Below are 26,152 nucleotides of genomic sequence, written 5' to 3' on the forward strand. Positions count from 1 at the left end.
TTCTTGTTTTACATGAGCATCATTTATACACATCACAGGTCAAATTTATACAATATACATCAAATACATATATTATACAATTATACAAACATTACAGTATATCTCACATTCAGTCATTTATACAATATACATATATTATACAATCAATTGAATAATACATACATACATTACATAATATCTCACATGCATTCATTTATTTGGGCTGACAAGGACAGCTGTCTAGTGGTTCGGGTGGGACGAAAAAACGAGGTCTCGTGTACACATTGGCGTGCACGTAAAAGATCCCTTGACAGTTGGAATTCGATATAAGAGTAGGTCGTAGTGCCGCTGTCCGGGCAAAATTTCACTCCTAGCACACTGTATGGCGTATGCCCGTCTTCATCAGCCCAGTTCGGAGCGGAACAGTAGGACGTTAAACCCCATTTCATTTAATTCATTTAGGGTTTTTTCTTTTGTACATTCATCTATTTGTTCATTCATTATTTTTTTTTAATTATTTGTACATTTATTATTCAATCATACATACATTACATAATTTCTCACTTTCATTCATTTATTTTTTTTTCTTTTGTACATTTATCTCATTCAGTTATTTGTTCATTTATCTCATTCAGTTATTTGTTCATTCATTCATTCTTTTATTCCTGCATTCATTTCATTCATCTATTTGTCCATTCACACATTCATTTATTAAATTTTGTTTTTCATTCATTCATTTTTTTCCTCATTCACACATTCTCTCTCTTCGTGTATGGTTTCATTCGTTCAATTATTTTATCATATTTTTATTCATTCAATCTTGTCATTCATTCATCCCCCTAAAGCTTTGTGTTAATCATGCAAAATGGTTGAAATGATTGTTACTTATCAATCTGAATAAAACAAAGATCCCTATTGTTTTTTGTTTGTTTGTTTTTTTTGTGGGAGGGGAGGGGGGTGGGGGTATTGTCTGGGATATCACCTTTGATGGAATCGGACATTAGGCCGCTCGCACGAACAAGTTATTTTAAAGCTTAAATTTTGTTTAAGAGTTCTTGGAGATTACGTGCAATCGACATTTCTACATACATTCATTCCGGTACGTGTTATTTCCCATCATGAATCAAAATCCAGTATTGGGATCTGCTTTCTGGCTAATTACTAGAAACATCATACGCTGGTGGAATCAGTCAACGAACTCGCGTGAAATAAGTCCGACACGATGCCCACATGCACACATCGAATGGCGCCACTCTCGTTTGGCTGATATTCCATGCGCCGCCCTTTAAACATACATTATGCAAGAATTAAATCTGCCAATTGCAGGTCTTTCTTTATGGCTTTTTAAAAATTTATCTAAATTATTAATTATACATTAATTAACTTATCCAGGCCATAATCTCGATGTCATCGCTAGCCTACGGATTTACTGGATTATGATCCCATTTGCTGCTCGACTTCCATTCATAATTTAATCATGAAATGGATGTTCGAGACTATGTTTTTTATCGTACAGACTTTAGTAATGATGATCGAGGCTAGGCCGAAATTACAATCGCTTAATTCTCGGTTCATAGTGCATCAATTTGACTGAAATTTTCAACAAATTGCCTTTACATTATGTAGTTTTTAACTATTATAGTGAGAACTGCCAGCTCTTTATCTTATCTCCCATAATGTATCTTTAATCTATTACGTCACGTAAAAAGTCGATTCAGTTTTTTATTTATTTAAAACGAGTCGACGATTGCCAAAGTGGACATTCAAAATGGTGATGACGTCCGTTATAAAAGGGCTTTTTAACGCTATTGATTTTAAGACAATTTTGACCATTGTAACTATCAAGTGATCACAATTTAATTCCACCAAACGGACTTTCAATAAGAGGCAAATGAAATTGGGTTTAACGCCCTACTGTTTTGTACCGACTGGGCTAATGAGGACGGGCAGTTAGAGGGAGAAAAAAGACGATATGCAACGAATGATCGAGACTGTCTGGCTACATTCTACATGTACATATTTGGCATTCAAAACTACATGGAAAACAAATATTTAGATCTAAATTTTAATCAGATTGATAAGCTCCCTTCAAGAGAAGTAAAACATAACTCAATGAATTACTTGGTTATTTTCTATAAATAAAAGAAAATCCACCAATTTGATTGGCTGGCATAAATATTTCACTCGTTACATCGAGTTAAAGTTTTCAGCTTGGCTAAAAAAAATATCTTTGATTTCATTCTGTTTGTTTATTTTTTTTTATTTTTTTTTAAAAAAACAGCCATTTGAAGTTTATAGCAATGAAATAAATAGTCCATTCCTTAAACAAAACTCCCGACAACAAAAGCAGAACCGTTGTCCGTCACTCGAAATGGCAATAAAAAATGTCCATTCCCTAAACAATACTCCGACAAGGAAAGCAGACATCTTGAAAACTTTTCACTTTCTTTTGAAAAGATAAACACACAGTCATCAAATACAGGGAGGAGGTAATGATCGATTTCCTTAAGTGTTTAATACGTCCTCTTGAATTGTCGCCACTACTTTCAGCCACTATTCGCGTCACTCGCATATATTTTTTTTTATTTGAATTAACACAATAAAAAAATGGATGGTCCCTGTACTCGAGGTGTTATTATGGCTTCCTCGTTCGTCTCGACTTCGTTTCATCGCGAATCGGAAATTCAGCCCCTGACTCCAAATTAACTATAATTACATTCAGTGTCTGATGAATCATGAGTCGATTAAATTTTGTGTCTCGGGTAATACCGGTGATTTATGGTTAGAAATCCTTTTATCCCGATGAATGCGAATGTCTTCCAGGTGGTTGCTCATCCCCCTGTTGTACGGCGACCCGCACCCCCATGGTTCAACCAACAAAAGCCTAGACATATAGTCTCGTCTTAAAGAATCATTAATATAGGGACTAGCTAATGGTCCTAGCGACTTATTTGTTTGTTTCGGAGAAGCTATTTGTAACGTGTTCGTTTCTGTGTTAATCGGCGACGATTTTTGTCTCTTAAAATCGGGTTTAATGCGACTAAACACTCGCAAATTCGTCCTGTTCGATCGTCTTCGCTGGCATCTCAGAATTCTCAAAAACATTCGTCCATATCGATATTTCCGTCTATCGTTGTTTTGAGCGTAAACATAAGGGTCTAAAGCACTATTTAAAAACAGAAGAGCAATTCCACATAGCTTGACCTGATACAGAATAATCGACTCCCCGGTGGCAAGTTCTACAAACTGGGAAATAACAAGCGGACTCCAACACAGTATGATCATTAAAATAACCACAAGGCACATAGTAATAGCCTTATTTTCTTTGTCTAATACTGGATGTCGAGCACAACACGGACACGGTCTTCCAGACACACGTCGAACGGTTACTAACTGTCGCTCTGTGTCGATTGTTCGGTGGGGGGATATCGGTGGGGGCGGTACCCTGACACGCCCCGTTCCCTGGTCCTGCACAACACGTGCTATAATGGAGTATGAGATGATAATTATAATAAAACTAACGGTTACTAAGGGACTGATGAAGAAGAGGATGTAGTTATGACTCTGTAGACCCGGGCTGTTGATGATGGCTTGACAGTTCTGGTAGGAAGCGTCCCAATTTAACGTCATGTGCAACGTGGCTCCTAATGCTGTCGATAAACTCAGAATCCACACGATGCCCAGGATGACTCCGACTTGAGTCAGGGTCAGAGTTCCACGAGCCTGTCCCACGACACGGGCTTGTCGATGCACCGCGATAGCAACGATTGTTAACAGCGACAATAACCCGCACGTGATTCCCAAAAACAGAAAGCTTCCGCAAAATATCTGCGGCGATGGCGGATCCTTAAATAACAGATATAAAAATGTCGGCGATAAACAGGTACACAAAATAAAATCAGCTCCTGCTAGATTCAAAACCAATAAATCAAAATTAGACCGAAGTTTTTTGCACCTGAGGGCTTGAAGAATCACCGTACCGTTTCCAACACACCCAAGGAACAATACGAATATAACGAGCACCGTACAAACAGCCAACGTCGCCGTGTGTATCGATCCCTGGAACCCGACTGGGTCAGGATTTAGACGACTTAAATTACTGTAGTGCGTTTTCTCCATCTTGATTTCTCCACTTTGTATTCACATTCCAGCGAGATTTGAACGTTTATCACCACACAATGCAAACACTGGGTTTTAAGTTGTCGGCTTGTTGTAGCCTGTCTGGTATTCACCCGTCATTACTCACTCCGGTCAATACGATACGGAACTCTATTTATAATGGCGACACAAATCCTGCCAGTAAAATGTCGGTAATGCTCTGCTGAAGTTCTGTAAACACGCTCGGTCAGATGGATGAATGGAAGGGCAACATGGCGGGTTCCTGCAAGTACAAGAAGCAGACGTTAAATAATACGAAAGGAATGGTTGTGCATAACAATAAATATTTCTCTAACATGAAACAGAGGGCGTATAGATAACAACAGTCATATGGAACTCTTACATCTAATAAATACACCATGTTGTAGCTGGTAAAAAAACAAACCTTATATATTATACGTAAGAGGTGCTATTTTAGTATTGAGAATTATAGAATTACAGAGAAATGACTTTAGAGTCATATATTTTAGAATTGAGAATTATAGAATTACAAATACAAATTGTAAGGGAGTGATATATTTTAGAATTGAGAATCATAGTGGGAGAGTGATATATTTTAGATTTGGAATTTTAGAATTACAAATAATAGGAGGGTGATATATTTTAAAACTTCCATAGTAACTTGAAAACAGTATTAAAACTTTCCTAGTAACTTAAAAACAGTATTAAAACTTTCATGGTAATTTGAAAACAGTATTTAAACTTTCATAGTAACTACAAAACAGTATTAAAACTTTCATTGTAACTTTTTATAATTTGAAAACAGTATTAAAACATCCATAGCAATTAAACCTATTATAGCAACTTGGAAACAGTATTAAAACTTCTATAACAACTTGAGAACAGTATTAAAACGTCCATAGCATCTTGAAAACAATATTAAAACTTCCATAACAACTTGAGAACAGTATTGAAACTTCCATAGCAACTCGAGAACAGTATTAAACCTATTATAGCAACTTGACAACAGTATTAAAACTTTTATAGAAACTTGAAAACAGTATTAAGTATTTTTACACTATCAGTACAATCAAATATTTTACAAAAATAAGACAGATACTTCATTACTACATGCAAGGTGAATTACCGAAATATTCCTACCTAATATTTTACAAAGCTGACTTATCTCAATGTTTGCAATGCACGATCTGCGCGAACACCCGCCAGTCAGTGTGAACCAAGCTGACAAACTAATCCCATTAGAAAAGATTAAGTTTAATGTATATATGCAAGTCCTTGTCGTCAACAAACATTATCATGTTAACTCAAACATGAACTAAACAAGAGTCTTTGTACGTTATTCTCAACGAGTAGGAGTCAATATACACATGTAGAAGACTTGACATGCGTCGGAATAAGTATGGCAATACAGTCGAGTGTGAATAAACAATCAACTAAAAAAAACACAGCATGTCTATAAAAACGACTTGGATCTTACACACTCGTTATAAGCAGACTGTTTGCACTTTAAAACCGCTCAGTAAACTGTCTTTACGCAGAAAATAATTTCTTCGCTGATTATGACTGGCAAATGGGGTTTATCATCCACTCGTAAAACTAAAGCAAAATAGTTCTACTGATTATGGTGCTACAATAATTAATTTATATCTTACACATTCGAACCCGCGGTTGAATATGCATTATGTAAATTATGCAAGAGCTAAATCTGTCTATTGTAGAGTTTTTTTTCTGATTTCAAATGTTAAATAAACTATTATTTAGACATTTATTAATATGAAAAGCCAACAATCAACTCTTCTAAGACATCGGATTGCTCCGATTTGAAGTAGATTAGAAAATTGCGGCCATTTAAAAGTTTATAGATAAATTGTCAAAATTTCAAACACTCAAAACTTCACCGCAAATAAAGTAATTTGAATGAAATTTTCAATATATTATTGTTTAATTATTTATGGTTAGCACATGCGCGCCATATCATAAGGTATCATTGAGACAACTGGCGTGGTTTCGATTCCCCAGTTGTACTTGACAAGGAGTAAGGTCGCCTGTCCAACCTCGTAGGTTTTCTCCGGGTCCCCCGGTTTCCTCCCACTGCTAAAGACCCTTACGCGCAAGCGTATTGCTGAAATAAAATTGGACCATATGGTAGTCCCGAAATGACCTAGTTGAATGGACGTTAAACATCTCTCTCTCTCTCTCTCTCTCACATACACACACACACACACTCGTGATACAAGCGAATTATTGAAATAAAATTGAAATATATGTTAGTCCGTAAATGACCTGTCGAGTGGACGTTAAACCCCATCTATATCTCCCTCCCTCTCTCTCTCCCTCTCTCTCTCTCGTATTACATATATTGTATAAAAGAAATCACTTCTATAACGCACCATATATTCATATATAATGTGCTACAACTGTTTCACATTTTCTACTAACCGATGTAATGAAGCTCTGAACTTTAAAACTAACAGAGAAACTGAGTGCAAAAAGCAAAGTAATTTTCACCAAAAGTCATTACTCACTTTCACTTCTGTCAATGCCTGAATCCAAAGTTCAACCCAGAAAATATCGTTTGTTAGAGTTCGGTTTCTCTTGATCGGGTTTCCGACAGAAAATTCAGACCGAAAAAAACAATCCCGCGGCTGTTCTCCTCATAATTCAACTTGACATAACCGTAGCAGTTGTCAGCACTCCATAACTCAGTAAAACTTATAATTACAGAAATTCCATACAAGTTAAACGTTTCTATACCTTTAAGTTCAAACGTTCATCCAATCCTTTCAGCTATGTCAGACGAGGAACAGATAGATACTGAAGGCGAGAGAGAGTGATCTCTCCACTGTGAAGAAACGTCCTACAGCAAGCCACGTTAATACCGAACTGACATCCCAATACAATGCACCGCGTCAAAAGCCCTTGAACAACCAGCCAGCATTGAATGCTAGAGGGAATATGATAGCGTTTTCTTTCATTCTCGCCTCCACAGAGAAAATTGCTGTTCATATAGTTTCCAGCCCTCTAGGTGGCTATTACCCTTCACTGGGTCTGAATATATCAGCATAGCGAGCCGAGCCCGCGGCTTGGCAGGCCGTCATTAGGAAGGGAGAATTGCAGGCAATTTGAGCTACGGGAAATCCGATGAATGGACCCCTTAGTCGGGGCCGGCTTTTATTGTTCGTCTCAAGCAGTTAACAAAAGCCCTACTTCATGTTTTAAAATGCAGGGTTTGTGCGACATTATCTCATCCCATTATTTTCTCGTTTAAAATACTTTTATACTGTCTTGATAGTACAATAGATACACTTGCAGCATCTTCAGTACAACTTTTATACTGACTTGATATTACAAGAAATGAGGTTTAACGTCCACTCGACACAAATTAGGTCATTTCGGGACTAACACGTGGTTCAATTTTATTTCAATAATTCGCTAGTGCATGGGGGTCTTTAACATGGTTGGTGAAGAAAAGTAGGACGTTAAACCCCACTCCCGATCGAATAGACCAAGAATGTGTGGGTTGCCGAATGGTTAGCACGTGCGCACTGTATCATAAGGCCTGTTTGTGTTTGTTTGTGTCGAGTGGGCGTTAAATCCCATCTCTCCCTCTCTCTCTCTCTCTCTCTATCCAAGAATGTGTAACGCATGGAGTAGTTTTGACCCCTAACTTGTACGTGACAAGGAGTAGGGTCTTGTGTCCATCCTCGGGGGCTTTCTCCGGATCCCCCGGTTTCCTCCCATTGCGAAAGACCCTTACGCACAAACGAATTATTGAAAAATAATCGAAACATTAAATCCCTTTTCGTTCTCTTTCTCGTCTCAAATCTATATACAATAACAACAAACAAACTGTTAACCCGACGTAGAGAGTGGACACATTGTAATGACCCGTTTAAAACCCACGAGTTTATTGTGCTGGAGATAATAGCAACCATTTAAATAAATATTTGATCTTCTCATGGTTCGCAATTGTAATGACCCTTCACAAAGACTAAAAGATGACTTTGTTGTGGTTTTCTATTTTTTGTTTTCTTTTTTCTTTTGGATGTACAGAAGACATGGAAATGGTCAACACAGATTTCTTATTAGAGATGATAAAAGAAATAAGCTAGACATTGTTTAAAGATACATTATGTAAGATTTAGATAAAGAGCTAGCCATTCTTGCTATAATAGTTCGAAAATAGATAATGTACAATGAAAAATTTGAAATTTTCATTCAATTTACTCTATTGCGAGCGAAGATATTAGCCTTGGAAGGTTTGACAAGACGTGTGCAATAATTTCAACTACCGCACTGGTTGTTCGAGGATAAGACTCGCTCCTCCATTTTTAGCTTAAATCAAAATATGGCTGAACTGGAGAAATCCGATGACATTGGAGTTTGATTATTGTCTTGGTAAGTTAATTAATGTCTAATTAATAATTTAGAAAACATTTCAGGACTAAAGAAAGACCCGCAAATAGGCCGATTTACCTCTTGCATAATGTATGTTTAAGCGAATTTTTAGTAATTGGTTACAATGATTCGGTTTCTCGCCACATTCGAACAACTAGACCCAGGGTTTAACGTCCTACAGTTCTGCTCCGACTGCGCTAATGAAGACGGGCTTATGCCATACAGTGTGCTATAAGGGAATTTTGCCCGGACAGCAGCCCTACGGCCAACTCTTATATCGAATTCCATCTGCCAAGGGGTTTTTTACGTGCACGCGAATACTCGGTTTTTCATCCCATGCCAAAGGCTATACATTCCCAGTGCCTTGGCAGACCCTTCGTCCGGACTTGTGCACCACTGACAAGGAGAAACCACGCTGAAATATCCCGAGTTACTCTCTCGACTAAGACAGGGTTGATCCCTGCCTTACCCACTAAGTCACCGTGGTCCCCACGCTTGGTCAAGTCTTCAACTGTGTGGTTTCCCCTGATCAACAATTTGCTAGGTGTTTCAATTGTACATTATGTATATTAGTCAATTTCCCGATTGTGTTCATTTTCCACTCGATAACAGCAAAAGACTCGTTGTTGAACAACCGATCCAATATTATTACCTCCTAGAAGAGGGTAATAATAACGAAATAAGAAGGTAACGGCAACCCGTTTTTACCGTTCGGTAAATTTATGACTTCCAACATCTCTCCTATTCAATTTAGTAATTGTTTCCATGAAAGTCCAAATTATACATATGTATAGCCCGTCTTCATTAGCCCAGCATAGGAGCAAAACAGTAGGATATTAAACCCCATTTCATTTAATTTCATTACATATGTATAGAAGACTGTTTTTTGTTTTCAAACTATATCCATTTGTATAGTTAATAACCACAAGGGTATATTGAAACGTTGTCCCAGTTATATTCAGCAAATTGTATACAGAAGTTTTGTGGGGGGGTTTTTAATTAATAAAGAATCGATCAAGAATTCCCCGGGATTTTGACAGAATTGTGATCGGATCAGCAGTTCTTTTTGTAATACATCAACGGGACCGAGGTTAAAAATAACACTACTGTAATGAAATGAAATGGGGTTTAATGTCCTATTGGTCTGCTCCTAACCTGGGCTAATGAAGACGGGCATACGCCATACAGTGTGCTTTGAGGGAAATTTTGCCCGGGCAGCGGCGCCACGGCCTACTCTTATATCGAATTCCAACTGCCAAGGGATCTTTTACGTGCACGCTAATGTGTACACTGGACCTCGGTTTTTCGTCCCATCCGAACGACTAGACAGCTGTCCTTGTCAGGCTCTCCGAATAACACCACTAATGGTCTATATCATACCTTAACCCAATATAGTAACAACCTTCATGGACTCGACAACTGGAATCGTTCAAGATAATGAACGCAATCTGAATGAGATGTGACATTCAGAGTGGAAATATAACAAGTAGTTTCCATACCGCTACATCACCACACCCTTCACATAAAATATATAAAAAAAAACTTACTAAAAATACGATCAAGTCGCGACCGTAACAAAACCTCCCAAACTACCTGGACCCCATCTCCTTTTATTTGCTAGACGACAATTGAGACGGGTAGATGGCGGTAATTCGATGTTTTGTCGAGGGGAAAGGCTTGTTTTACGGCTATATTATACTCGACATTACTTCGTGATTCATTCAAATAACTTCCCCAAAACATTGAATAGTCGGCCTCTAATGTTTAGAACGCCATCAATTAGTGACAAGCCAACTTGGATATTTGTTCTTTTCTACGTGCGAGCGACAATAGAAGCCGAATGTTGGATTTTTTTACCTCGGTCTCTCAGCTTGTTTGTAAACACCACATAGTGCCCACACTTGGCTAGAGACTGTAAACTGAGTCGGATTGCTTGTGGACTCGGCAAACATTAGTTGCTTTGATAAGATCCTGACTAAATCCTCGCCTGTTCAGAAAGTCCCCGGTAAAGACGACCCATCTATTGAATTCTATTGCGTGCCTTTAATACGCGTAGTTCCTCAGATCAGTAACAATGTCACAACTCTACTCATAATTCTCCGTTTAATCTCCATCTATAACAAACATTGGATTAACTAATCACAATATCTTTACATGCAGGCCATCCTCGTCTATCATATGTCTTTACTGGACAAATACAATCTTTAAGAATAATTTTTATTGAATGGTCATACAACTCTAAGTCCATATCTTCATGTTCTAGACAAATAGAATCTTTAAGAATAATTTTATTGTATGGTCATATACCTCTAAGTTCATATCTTCACGTTCTATGGTATTATATTTGAGAGACCCTACACTATCAGAATCACATTTCTGGGGAGCCGCTGTGACTCAGTTAGTTAGAGAGAAGGTCCTGTTTTCGATCCCCGGTGTTGGACAACCATAAGAATATTTTTTATTGTATGGTCATACATCTCTTAAGTTCATATCTTCACGTTCTATGGTATTATATTTGAGAGACCTATATCTATAACTTCCATGGCAGATTCACATTTCTGGGTTACAGTTTGTTAGACTGAAGGTCCTGTTTTCGATCCCCGCTGTTGGACAATCCTAAGAATAGAACTGACACTAAATGCCACTAAAGGATTATAATCCTATTAGAATAATTTTTATTGTATGGTCAAACATCTCGAAGTTCATATCTTCACGTCCTATGGTGTTTCATACCTGATTCTCATTTCTGAGTTACAGAATTTTTATGAATAAATAAGCATTATATTGGAGAGAACAACAAATCATTGATAAGTGAACAACACTCCATTGCCAGAGAACAACTCGTTGGTAAGTGAACAACATTACCTGATCAGAAAACAACACCTGAACAACCAACTACAAACATCTCAATGATCGATCAGAAACCAACACTTCATTGCTAAAGATCAAAACCTCCAATAGTCTGATAAAATTAATGGTCCGAGAACAATAACACAGTCATCAGAGAACGGCCATTTTATGAATATACAAGAATACTTATACGACCTGTGTCCCTATTACATACTGTATATCGTCTTCATTTCGTCATTAGCCCAGTTGGTGAAGAAAAGTAGGACGTTAAAAACAATTTCATTAAACATACATTATGCAAGAGTTAAATCTGCCTATTGCAAGTCTTTCTTTAGGCCCGAATTAAATTAATTAGACATTAATTAACTTATCCAGACCATAATCAAGTCTAGATGGCATCGCTAGCCTGTTTTACTGGATTATGATCCCATTTGCTACTCGGTTCATAGTAGATCAATTTGACTGAAATTTTCAGCAAATTGCCTTTACATTATCTAGTTTTTAACTATTATAGTGAGAACCGCAAGCTCTTTATCTTATCTCACATAATCAATCTTTAAGCTTGTGGTTTCATTTCTTATTGCACCAAACTGTTGCACAGTGCCCTCGACATTTGGATATTTTACGTTGTGATATAATTGATATTTGATGACAACAACCGTTGATAAGGCGAACAACCGGGTTATTTAAATGATTTATTATAAAGAGATAAATGAACTGTCTATAACTTTAACTCATATTAAATATATTTTTATCCTATAGAAAATAACAGAATAGATTTATAACTAGAAATAGATTGGTTGGTAGGATTATATTGCCCGTCCTCGTTCACTGTATATACTGACTGGCTCATTCATATAATTTATGGACTAAACACCTGATTCTGTCGAAGCTAATGTTGAAAATAAGTTCAAGGTCATTAATATCATTTCACATTAAATGAGAAGTTCAGGGAGCCACGGTGGCTCAGTGAGTAAGACGTTGGCTGGCTAACCTGGAGGTCGCGGGTTGGCCGAGAAAGTTCATCGTGATATTCCGGCGTGGTCCCCTTGTCAGTGGTACAGGACGGTGAGGGGGGGGGGCACGGGCAGCTGTCATGTTGTTCGGATCGGACGAAAAACTGAGGTCCCGTGTAAGCATTGGCATGCACGGAAAAGAACCTTTACAGTTACAATTCGATATAAGAGTAGGCCGTAGTGCCGCTGCTCGGTACGACGTATGCTCGTTTTCATTATCCCGGTCGGAGCAGAACAGTAGGACGTTAAACCCCATTTCATTTCTTTTTGCATATAATTTATTGTGTACTGTGTTTAATTAATGCTAACTAATATTGTTTAAATCAACCTCTCAAATAATTGCGAGAGACGATATCGTGCTTGATCGGGAAAATCGTGAGCCGAAGCTAGCTGATAGAAAATAAGAATTTTAATGGTATTTAAATCTTTTTCAAATGCGTTTGAATTCTTGTAGATTTGCATGTAGACAGAAGTAAAAAAAAAACAAAAAAAACAACAATGTCAAATATGTGCAAAACAGACACCTCTTTTATTTAAATTGATAAATTCAATACAGAGAGCGCTCTGTTATGCTGAAACTGATTTTTACTTGTTGTGTTGCATAACGTCCATAAGCTCATAGTCTACATAACAACATAGCGTTAACTGCATAATCCGAAACCTGGCAAATCTCGTGAACAGCGGTGGCTCGTTTATATAGATTACTTCTTCTCTTTAAAAAGCCATCAGTGGCGTGTTTGGGGTATTTAATATGAATTTATCGGCGTCCTATATTCGCAGTTATTTAACACAATAAAGTTATCGTGTCGCCATGAGACGTTTTTTTTTTAAAGAGTGCACACCATGTACGTGTAATTAACTTTGTGACCTAAAAGAGCAAGTAATTTCGTTTGAATAGATTTCGTTTCGTGTAAAGTTCACGTGGTGTTTTTTAGTCAACTACAAATGGTTTTGTATAACTATATGAATATATTATATACGTATATTATCGTAAATATATAAATAATGAGTCCGGCTTCTTTTTTTTTTTGTTATTTTTTAAACCAATCTTATTAAAACACAGATCCTATTTCGTTTCATTTTTTTTATAATTCAAAAAATCCCTTGACAGTTGGTATTCGATATAAGAGTAAGCCGTAGTTTCGCTGTCCGGACAAAATTTCCCTCATAGCACACTGTATGGCGTATGCTCGTCTTCATTAGCCCAGTTCGGAGCAGAACAGTAGGACGTTAAACCCAAATTTTAATTCACTTTGAAGAAAAATACTACAATTTGGGTTATTTTGTAAAAAGCAATGACACATGAAACCAAGCTTAGGGTTTTTTTTAACTTTCAGTTTAAGCCTTTTCGTTTCCGGTTTATCAGCACCAAAAATGACTAAAATGAGTGACTCTCGGATAAATACATTTTTTTTTTAAATTTTCTTTTCTGGGACTTTGAACGTGCATCTAATCTTTTAAGAAGATTATCCTACATGATCAACAAACTATATTTAGTTTTAAAACAAAAGCCTAGATCTTCTTTTAAACTACTTAGAATCTGGTGTTTACACAAAAACATTTTTATTGAAATAATCCCGCAGAAAATAAACATCATTATGTATTGTCTGCACATCACGTGATGTTTATTTTTAACATGGCGTCTGATCTATTCGCCATAACTCACTTTCAGATAAATTTAAATAACAAATATTTACTCATATATTTACTCGGCATTCGCGATCCTAAATATATAACCATCGAATGGAAAACAAAGGAAATTTAAAGAAGTTTAGCGTCCTACTTTTCTTCACCAACTGGGCTAATAATAAATGAATTAAATGTGGTTTAACGTCCTTCTTTTATGCACCAACCGGGCCAGTAATAAATGAATGAATGGGTTGGGTTTTAACGGGGAAAATAATGAATGAATTAAATGGGGTTTAACGTCCTACTTTTTTGCACCAACCGGGATGATAATGAATGAATGGGACGGGGTTTAACGTCCTACTTTTCTTCCCTAAACCAGGATAATAACGAATGAATGGGACGGGGTTTAACGTCCTACTTTTCGGTACCAACCACGCTAATAATGAATGGATTGGACGGGGTTTAACGTCTTACTTTTTAGCACCAACCGGGGGAATAATGACTGAATATCAGTGAATGAAATGCGGTTTAACGTCCATCTACTACGCACCAACCCGGATACAAATGAATGAATGGAACGGGGGGATTTAATATCTTAAATTTCTATATTAACCCTGGCTACAGACCACCGGCTAATAAAGACCGGTATACGTCATACAGTGGGATATGATATAAGGACAAATTTCATATCCGCTTAATCTATGGAAATTCAACTTCTGTCTTATACCACATTAAACAAATCTTAACATTTCATTTTGACTTAAATTCTATTCATTTGACGCCTCGTCAAAATCATCATGCCACAAATTCTACAAACTCTTTTTTTGTAATCTTTATGCATGAAACAATGAAAATGTAAGCAAAATATCATCTAAGGTTTTTAACTTGTGGGGCCCGTTACACGAAATTTTAACTTAGATAAAATCCAAATTTTAGTAATTTGATTGGATAATATTAGATTGATTTTAGTGCTTAGCCAATCAAAATTGAAGTATTTACTAAAATTTGGATTTAATCTTCAGTTAAGATTTCGAGAAACAGGGCCCTGATTATTTTTTACAATATTATATCAAAATAAATACGACAAGTGTAAGCGAATAGAAGGAGGAATGTGTTGTTCTTAAATAAATTTCTGATTATTTTTACAATATATCAAAATAAATAAGTCTAGTGCAAACGAGAAGAGAAGTAATGTATTGTTCTTAAATAAAGAAAGTGTACGAAGACTTGTGGAGGCGAGGAGAGGGGGGGAGTATTGTTCTTAAATAAAGAAAAGTGTACCAAAAATAAATAAACCTAATGTCTTATCTTTTAAATCTGTTAATGCATTCCACATATGATTCATTTTATTGAATTTTCCCAGTAGACAAAATACCGGTTTTTAAAACCCAAAAAAAAACACTCGTGGTGAATTATGAGGACTCGAGATTTGAGACTTCGTTACATATTCTGACTAACTCAAAACAATATCTACAATTGCTGCACGGCGTTGGTAGAAAAAAAAATTGGAATTCGCGAGTGTCTAGTTTCCGCGGCAACATGTGGCCTTCATTTAAAACGAGTCAGAAAATATAAGTGGTGTATGGAAAGGGAATAAAAAGCCATTAGAATGTCAACTTGTCGCAAAACAACTCACAATAATAAAATATACCCGACCCTACACTTAAAGCAAACATTGAGTATATTTAAAAGTCAAACATTAAGGCGTTTCGAGAAATCATTTAGTTGTAAACTGTATCCTAAACTTCATTGTTTCGCAGTTATAAGGTCTATAGTGTTAGGTATTGAGTTTCCAACTATATAATCTTTAAGTGGCATTTAGTGATTGGGGTACACAATAACAGAACACAATTTTTATGGGAAACAATCACTGGTTTTATTCTATTAGCACGACGTTTCGACAAGTATCCTCTTATCGTTATCAAGCACAACGATAACGATAAGAGGATACTTGTCGAAACGTCGTGCTAATAGAATAAAACCAGTGATTGTTTCCCATAAAAATTGTGTTCTGTTATTTCCAACTATAGTTTGTGTACTGTTAGAGTCTGGGTTCTCAAATTTGATCTTTTTATTGTTCGCAATTGTAATGACCCTTCACAAAGATTTTTTTTTCTTTTGGATGTATAGATGACTTGGAAATGGTCAACACAAATTTCTCATTATATATGACAAAAGAAATAACCAAGACATTGTTTAAGCGAATTTTTAGTAAATGGTTACAATGATTCGGTTTCTCGTCAAATTCCAACAACTAGCTGATAGTCCGGTATCTTCACTGAATGGTATATAGAATGATAAGTTTTTAAACTTAAAGATCATTGGCAAAAATATTGAAAACTAAAAGTCGCAAAATGGAACCTTGTCGCTGTCTAAAATACGCATAATACTTGTTAATGGTAATTCATTTTAAATGGCGTTCGACAAGGTTCCATTTTGCGACTTTTAGTTTTCAATATTTTTGCCAATGATCTTTATATGCTAGTGCAATAATGAATCCTGTGCATTGTGCACGTGGCAGTGTATGACTGGTGCTGACGGGGCTTCTTGCTTTCTGTAACATGCGGTAACACTTGTTGTTGTGTTTTTATATTTACAATTATAAAGACCATTGCAAATCGGCATTTGTGAATCAGAATCTGAATGCAATCAGTACAACAGAAAATGTCAGCTGTGCGAACTCCCCATAATGAAAGTGGTATCGGGTGTTCAAGAAAGATGAAGATGTCCGTTCGTTTTCAGTATTTAGATGATAAGTTCTGACATTTGGATGGCTAATGGTGTGAGTGTACAATTAAAACATCCTCTCTCTCTCTCACACACACACACACGCACGCACACACCCAATACCAAAACGTGGCGCATGAAGTTATGGCTCTCTGTAAATAAGTTTGAAGAAGACGCTGTTGAAGTTTTGTCAGTTATTTTAATCTAAAGATAAACACCACGAAGCTTGTTGTTGGGGTGGGTGGTTATTGTATAACATAGAAACAGATTTAACCAACAAATAGTCCAATTCTGTTACAATTTCACCTATACAAACCACCAAAAATACACAGAATAATAAACATTTCTAATACAATTTAAGTTTTCTATCTTTCTGACTGTTTCAGTATTGTGCATGAAAATGACAAGAGAATTATTGTTCAAACGTAGCAACGATTAAAACATAGTAATTGTTTTCCAGAGAAATCTTGTGTTTATTTTAATGTGTTAAATTACTAAACGCCGTTTAACAGAATATAATTTAAGTTTCTTAAACTGCAAAATATGTGGTCGATTCAGTCTGCAAAATTATGAAGAGGATGCAGCCGTCTTGAATCAGTCCATTTTACGTTAAAATTTTAATAATCCATATTTGTTAACGAAATATCTAAATGTTGGATATGATTTGTAGAATATGTACATCTACAATATTTCTGTCCTTGTCGATCACTTTTTGAAATGTTTTAAGCGCTCCTGACAAAAAACAAACAGCTATTGTCGTGACTAGGAGGACCCCTATTTTATCCTGTTAACGTCCAACTTATGTTTTCTGACATGAAAATCAAAAATAAAGGTCAAAACATCAGTACATAAATTTCTGCTGCCAAATGAACTTTTTGTCAGTTTCTTCTTTCGTATTTTAATATTTCTGAGACTCCTGTTACATTCATGTAAGTTTCCAATTTATTTTCTGTGACACACTCAATAGTAAATAAATACAATTACATATAACTTCAACTTTGACTTACAACCAATTAAAAGTGAAAATTTAAACTGATAGATGAGTGAAAACCTATTTAATCTACTAGCTCAGGGAGAATCTATTAAAGCTGGTAGATTAGGGAGAAACTATTATCCAAGTAATTAGGTACAACTGTCCAATATTGACAGCTCAGTTATTAAGTACAGCTAACTTATATGTTCAGTTTTGAAAATGAAATGGGGTTTAAGGTCTTACTTTTCAGCACCGGTCCGGCTATTGGAGAAGAGCATATGCCTTAACATCGGTTGACTCGAATTCCAACTGTCAAGGGTTATTCATAGAGAGAGGTAGAGAGAGAGAGAGAGAGAGAGAGAGAGAGAGAGAGAGAGAGAGAAATGGGTTTTAACGTCCACTCGACACAAACTAGGTCATTTCGGGACTAACATATGGTTTAATTTTATTTCAATAATTCGCTTGCGCATAGGGGTCTTTAGCAGTGGGAGGAAACCGGAGGACCCGGAGAAAACCCACGAGGTTGGACAGGCGACCCTACTCCTTGTCACGTACAACCGGGGATTCCAAACCACGCCAGTCGACTCAAAGACAGACTTTATGATACAGCGCGCGCACGCTAAACATTCAGACATCCCCCCCCCCCCAAGGGTTATTCAGATTTTTTTTCCCATCCGAATGACTACACATTGTTCCTTGTCAGGCCCTCCACCATAGACAAAGAGGATACAGTGCTGGAAGATCTCAGGGTATGTTTGTATAAGGGGAAGTCGCTAGGCCTCTACAATCACTGATAAGGATGACATCGATGCGACTTAATGAGTCCCAAATATTAACATTTTTCTTCCGTCAAATTCGTTTATTACAACAAGAGCATCGCTAACGCAGCAATATACGTCCACATTCCTGTTTTGTTTGATATGGTCCAGTTTGCATTGAGGGTCTGTGAAATAAAACTGGGTTGTAGGACTGCTATCAGTTTAACACTTCGTTCACATTAACAGAACACAATTTTATTTTAAAACAATCGATGTCTTTATTCTAAAAGCATGGCGTTTCGAATAGGTATGCAAAGTTTCAAAAGGATCTGTTAAGAATTGCGGTCTGTAGGCAAAACACAAGACACACAAACATTAGGCGTGGCTCTGTCCCAAGGGGTCGAGCATGCACCAAAAATAATAATAGAGGTCGGCCTTAGGATTAAGGAATAAGTATAAATAGTAGCCTTAGGCTATAAGGAATAAGTATAAAAAAGTTTTCAAGATGATCGATTAAGAAATGCGGTCTGCAAGTGACACACAGACATAAAAAAAGAAAATGGGCGTAGCTCTGCCCCTGGGGGTTGGGTATTCACCACAAATAATAGGGATGTTCCTTAGGACAGAAGGAATATGTATGCTAGGTTTCAAGGTGATACGATAAAAAAATGCGATCTGTAGATGACAAACAAATAAATAAATATAATGGATGGGCGTGGCTATGCCCCTGGCGGTCGGGCATGCACCAAAAACAATAGGGATCATCGTTAGGGTATAAGCAATTCATATGAAATTTTTTCAAGACGATTAAGAATTGTGGCCTGTAGGTGACACACAGACAGAAAAAGAAAAGAAAATGGGCGTGGCTCTGCCCCTGGGGGTAAAAAAAACAATAGGGATCATCGTTAGGGTATAAGCAATTCATATGAAAAAATTTCAAGACGATTGATTAAGAATTGTGGCCTGTAGGCGACACACAGACATAAAAAAGAAAATAGCCGTGGCTTTGCCCCTGGGGGTTGGGCATGCACCCAAAACGATAGGGATGTTCCTTAGGGTACAAAGAATAAGTATGCAAAGTTTCAAGATGATACGTTAAGAAATGTGGCCTGTAGACGACAAACAAACAAATACAAAAAATGGGCGTGGCTCTGCCCCGGGGAGGCGAGCATGCACCAAAAACAATAGGGATCTTCCTTGGGGTATAAGGAATAAGTATACCAAGTTTGAAGAAAATCCAGTAAGAATTGCGCCCTGTAGGCGACACAAAGACACACGAAAAGAAAATTGGAAATGGGCGTGGCTCTGCCCCTGGGGGTTGGGCATGTACCCCAAACGATAGGGATGTTCCTTAGGGTACAAAGAATGTGTATGCAAGATTATAAGTTAAGAAATGTGGCCTGTAGACGACAAACAAACAAATACTAGAAATGGGCGTGGCTCTGCCCCTGGGGGTCGGGCATGCACCAAAAACAATAGGGATCTTCCTTGGGGTATAAGGAATAAGTATACCAAGTTTGAAGAAAATCCAGTAAGAATTGCGCCCTGTAGGCGACACAAAGACACACGAAAAGAAAATGGGCGTGGCTCTGCCCCTGGGGGTTGGGCATGCACCCCAAACGATAGGGATGTTCCTTAGGGTACAAAGAATGTGTATGCAAAGTTTCAAGATTATTAGTTAAGAAATGTGGCCTGTAGACGACAAACAAACAAATACTAGAAATGGGCGTGGCTCTGCCCCGGGGGGTCGGGCATGCACCAAAAACAATAGGGATCTTCCTTGGGGTATAAGGAATAAGTATACCAAGTTTGAAGAAAATCCATGAAGAATTGCGCCCTGTAGGCGAACCACAGACACACACACACACACACACACACACACACACACACACACACAGACAGGGGCGACGGCATAATACGTTCACATTATGAATGTGGACGTATAAAAATAAATATAGACGTTTGAATTATTTGTAGGTAAAAATCATTTCCTATTTAGTGTAAATGGGTATTAAAATAAATAAAATTCACCATTTAGCCCGAATCAGTAACGTCTTATGTAAACAATGCACGCGCTATTAACCAATGATTGGCGCCGTCTTATGTGACGTCACGTGTCGAAACAGTCATCTGTTACAGAGATATTAGAAGATCTCTGTGAAACGGGGGAAAATTTTAGTAAACCAGTGCGTGAGACATACGCGTCACCTGCGCGTGTTCGGGCACCGTAGAAGATCTCAGACTGGCAGTACAGCACAATATTCGTCCATTTTGAGAATTGCTTTTGTGGGAGGGATTGGGTTGCCAAATAAATTTTTGTCTAAATGGACGCTCCCTTTAAAGGTTTCAGTGAGTATAAAAAAAAATCCAACGTGTTGACATGTGATAAACTGAGTTTGAAGAAGTGTAATGGTAATGTATATCTGGTAAGTCAACAATTTGACACGAGCTAATATTCTAAGTCGGACTATTACCGGTAATAAATCTTCTTATTTTTACTCTCTAGCCCCCTCTTAAATTACTTTATTATATAATGAGCACTTGATTTACCCCCTAAAATGGAGCAGACGAACAACAAGGTCACATAATTACGCCTTTGTTGTATAGCACTTCGATTTTATCCCCAGTGGATCAAAAATGTAATTTTGATTTCAGCATGGATTAAGATTAATGTTCCTAGTTCTTATTCGGTCTCAAGTACCTTGGGTCTAAGCGAGAGGGACGCAATGACGCGCTTTGCGTCATGGTTTTGAGTTTTTGCCCCCCCCCCCCCCCTTTAAGTTTTTTTGCCCCCTCGCAAATGGTAAATAATCACGCGGTTTCAATGATGTTTTCAACATTATAATTATAATGCTTAACCAGTGTCAAACAGATACCGTGGGTCAGATATGCTACAAATCGACTCTAGCATGTTCCACACAGCCCAGTATTACCCGGAGGTCCCCCCACCCGCGCACACATATATAAATATTTTATTTTCCCCATGTTTTGTATCTACTTTCTGATTTAAAATTATTAGAGGTATTTTATCATACATTAGCTTGTAAAACTTGTCAAGCATAATGACGGCGCTGATGACAAACACGATTAAATTATCGCTATAAAAATCTAAATTCAATGTTTCCGAAGAAAACCAGCACGATATTATAAATTATCGCTTTGAAATCTTAATTCAATATTCAATGGGAGCGATTCCGGGTGAATAGAAGGCGTATTGTGAAATGATTATAAAATGGCCACAATCTAGAAATGTAATACATTTGTTGAAGTTTAATTTAGAGAGAAATAGTGATAATATCAGAATGCCCGCGCCTTTTATAACTGACAACAATGGGCGGGTTTATACGGTACACGTCATCTACGTCGACTCAAAATCAATTCTCAAAATGGCCGAATATAGTCATGAGATAACCTAGTCTGTGTTGATTGGTACAAGGGAGAGGGAGAGAGAGAGAGCGCTAGAGAGAGAGAGAGCGCGTACTTTGATCGGGACTACACAAATCTTGACATAAACCGAGAAAAGAGAGAGAGAGCGAGCGAGCGTACTTTGATCGGGACTACACAAATCTTTACATAAACCGAGAAAAGAGAGGGAGAGAGAGCGAGCGAGCGTACTTTGATCGGGACTACACAAATCTTGACATAAACCGAGAAAAGAGAGGGAGAGAGAGCGAGCGAGCGTACTTTGATCGGGACTACACAAATCTTGACATAAACCGAGAAAAGAGAGAGAGAAAAGAGAGGGGGGGGGGGGGGGGGTAACGCCCAATCTACACAAACTAGGTCATTTTGGGACTAACATATTGTTCAATTATATTTCATTAATACGCTTGCGCGTAGGTGTCTTTAGCAGTGGGAGGAAACTGGAGGTCTCGGAGAAAACCCACGATGTTGAACAGGCGCCCCAAATCCTTGTAAACCGGGGAATCGAAACCAAGCCACTTTACTCAATGACAGACCTTATGATACAACGCGCACGCGTTAACCATACGCCCCCCCCCCCACCCCCAAGCAATTCTCAAAATGGACCAATATTGTGCTGTATGCCCCTTTCTTATACTTGAAATATGACATACGTATTTTAACCACGAAATAACCCAGCCTTGACTGAGTAACCCCCTCCCCCTTCCCCCCTCTCTCTCTCTCTATCTCTCTCTCTCTCTCTCCTCTTTCTTTCACCCTCTCAGACAACAGTATAAGTAGAATAACAGAAGGCAGAACATAAACGACTGGTATATAAAAAAAATAATAATGAGTTTTTAGTATAAGAAAAGCGATTTATGATACAGAGTAGATTGTATATGGTCGATAACGATAGACAGGTCACACTTGACTTCACAATAAGAGAACTTGGTGCAAGGCTTAATGATAAGATGTCGGTGTCTTATTACATATTGAATAAGAAATAAAGAACTTGAGACGGGATCTTTTGTTTGATTTTACATAACAATAACGAAGGTGAGCTTTCTCGTTCACGCTACACGAGTACGACTTAAGTCTTACATGCTATCTCCACCTCAAGCTGTTTGTAAGGTACGCTCAACGGATCAACCTATTTTGTCACTGAATGCTTAACAGAATATATGTGTGTTCCTACACGATCTGTATGTGTAGTTATTTTTTTTTTAACCCTCCAGTAAAATGATTAAATCTTTCAGTCAACCTGATCTTAAAATATGTGCAAACAAGTTTTAATTCAGGGCCATTTCTATATTCACATAATTTATATATTTTCGCAATTTTTTCTTGTGTGTGTATTTTGCGAAAGATATTAATAACGACAAATATTGACATACATGTAAGATCATAAATTGAATATGGCCTAATGGGGTGTCACCGCGTGCATGATTTGGTTTTTTCAAACTGTATCAAAGGTAATATTTTATGACTCCATTTTATGATACAGTATCGCTATTAAGTTAGTCCAATGGTGTAATGTGTTTAACGTAATAATGGATTTATTTGGCTCCTGAAAGCTCTAATGGATACAGACGAAGATAAATGAAATGAAATGAAATGGGGTTTAACGTCCTACTGTTCTGCTCCTAAACTGGGCTAATGAAGACGGGCATACGCCATACAGTGTGCTATGAGGGAAATTTTGCCCGGGCAGCGGCGCTACGGCCTACTCTTATATCGAATTCCAACTGCCAAGGGATCTTTTACGTGCACGCCAATGTATAATCCTTCGCCCCTCCCCCCCGCCCCCTCCCCCCCCCCCTACACCAACAGATACATTCTAATACACCAAAAGATAAATTCTAATAATCATTCTATGTATTTATCACGAATATTAAAACGTGTATATTTTTTTGTGTAAACATTAATAATCCCTCTCACCAACACCTGGAATTATTTTCACATCACTATTACTCAGTGGCTTTAGAGAAGTTAATTAGTCCCTTTTATCTTACTTTATGATAACCCCATTGTGTCAGAGGCCTTTGATCTAGTTAGCTGCCGTGTATGGTTTTAGCTTTGTTGTTGTAGTTTTGTCTATATGTTGCTTCAAATGTTGTTATATAAGTGTGCTTTAAGAAACTTTTGAAATCCGAGAACCTTTTTATTTTGTGTTTTTGACAATTTTCAAGTGTAAATAATTTAATTAAATCAACCTGTCCATAATATCATATTTATTGTATTGGACGTTAAATCTGTAATAAACCACAACAATTGTTATATTGTATTAGCTTGAAAACGTTGAGGGAATACTCTTCGAAACGTCGCCTAAATAAATCAGTAGCTGTTTGCCAATAAGTATGTGTTATAGTTTATTTAGATATTTATCATGAATATTACCACGCCCCGACAGAAACATTCTATTAATGAAACTATATATTAACCTATACCAACGATAGTTACATTCTATTAATGAAACTATACATTTTATGAAACTGAATATTCACCACGAATACTCATAGATATATTCTTATAAAACTACATATTTATCATGAATATTACCACACCCCGACAGATACATTCTATTCATGAAACTGCATATTCATCACAAATATTAAAATACACCAATAGATACATTCGTATGAAACCACATATTCATCACAAATATTAAATTATATCAATAGATACATTCTCAAACTATATATTAACCTATACCAACGATAGATAGATACATATAGATATATTCTCAAACTACATATTAGCCTACTATATGTATGTATGTATATATATATACCAATGATAGATACATACAAAATATTAACGAAACTACATATACATCACGAATATTTGTAAACAAACTCCAAGAGAAACTATATAATTATCAGGAAATTAAACAATATTCAGATAAATAAAATACGAATTAATCTTTAATTTAAAAAAAAAAATAATAAAATCCATTTGAATGTTTTAAATCTAAAACACACGTGTCGAATTTACTTTTTAAGATTGAGACTGGTTTTAAACAATATCTATATTTAATATCCCTGGCTATTGTTTTAACAGGACATGTTCTTAATTCCAAATACATTTCGTAACAAATACGCACAGAAGAATAACAACACAAAACCTCTTCAAACAATAGTCAGGGGAGAAGAGCGAATGTCGAACCATTACCTACGGGAATAGCTACAAAAGCCTCCATAAAATCAAAACACATGAAGACATTCGAGAGAACCCGAGTAATTTCCGAATTCTCAGACTAAAAACCAAAGTGAAGAGAAACACACGCCCATTATAAATTGCAGTAGCATTTCTAACTCTCAAGCAACGATTTAAGAACACACTTTGCCATTTGTGTGGGGAGAAAAATGCTTGTTTTCCAAGGAAACATAGAGATATTTGGGTTCGTACGAGCGACCTAACAATTGTTTTTGGCTGTTGAAAGCGAGGTTTAGCGTGTTTCGTGAATCTGTAATGGCTACCAGCTGACTCGGATATCGTCTGCATGAAAGCGACTCGGTCACTATGTTAGAGATTTATTTCTTCTCGTCGTTACACAAATAACAAACTTTGCCTAACTGCACAATACATATTCAACGATAGACAGCATCTCTTGAGATGATAAAGTTATTGAAATTGAAAGTAGCCAGTCGTCATTAACCAACGATAAACATTATCGTGATCATCGTTGGCTCAATTTAAACAATGATTAGGCCTACATTCAAAACAGGCATCAACTATATAAGACAATAATACAATTCAAAAAGCAGAAGTAACAAGTTGAATTAAATCAACACCAAGGCCTAGTTTGTATTGTAGCCTACTAGGCCGCGAGACAAAAACATACTTCTTATCTACATATGCTTTTGAATGGCAGTTTTTTCCAATTGTTTTCTATGGGCGCTGATTCAATTAAAAATGTCCAATACAGAAACGCAGGAGAAGAGTTCTGCTCAAAATTATCAAGTCAACCAAATCACTGAACTAAGAACAACAAAAACTACTGTCTGAATCGAAGAACAAAAGCAACAGAGACAACAGTTTTAAGTGAGCCATCGTTGTCATCGCCATACCAAACTTCTAACTGTGGAAAATGTATTTATATACAAGAAAAAGATCAGTTATAAACTTACCTGCTTCCAAATGAAGTTCGACATAAAACAGGCCACAAATACAGTAAATAATCAGACCTGTTATATTATGAAGTTCGAACAGTCGGCCACTTGATCTCCTCGTCGGTTATTAAAGCTCCTACACCAGTACTAGAGTGAGGAATTACTGAGCTAACAGTGTACAGCAGGCAA

General features: G+C 37.0%; 1 protein-coding gene across 5 annotated transcripts; it reads right to left on the bottom strand.

Annotated features, from left to right (window-relative positions):
• Positions 1–26,152, bottom strand: LOC126822480 (probable G-protein coupled receptor 75). 5 transcript variants are annotated; one of them, XM_050551404.2, is made up of 2 exons: positions 25,982–26,152; positions 1–4,360 (listed from the first exon to the last, which is right to left on the bottom strand). In XM_050551404.2, the coding sequence occupies exon 2, from the start codon at positions 4,096–4,098 to the stop codon at positions 2,713–2,715; it is 1,386 nt and encodes a 461-aa protein (XP_050407361.1). In that variant the 5' UTR covers positions 4,099–4,360; positions 25,982–26,152; the 3' UTR covers positions 1–2,712. The 5 variants fall into 5 exon arrangements, with proteins under 5 accessions (XP_050407361.1, XP_050407364.1, XP_050407362.1 ...); XM_050551407.2 differs by lacking the exon at positions 25,982–26,152 and adding an exon at positions 10,044–10,179; XM_050551405.2 differs by lacking the exon at positions 25,982–26,152 and adding an exon at positions 6,853–7,022.

This window comes from Patella vulgata, chromosome 5, assembly GCF_932274485.2.
Source record: "Patella vulgata chromosome 5, xgPatVulg1.2, whole genome shotgun sequence".
Taxonomy (NCBI): Eukaryota; Metazoa; Mollusca; class Gastropoda; family Patellidae; genus Patella; species Patella vulgata.

What these genes read in the sequence shown, in the direction of transcription:
- LOC126822480 (XM_050551404.2), bottom strand. Translation starts at nt 4,098, where the DNA reads ATGGAGAAAACGCACTACAGTAATTTAAGTCGTCTAAATCCTGACCCA.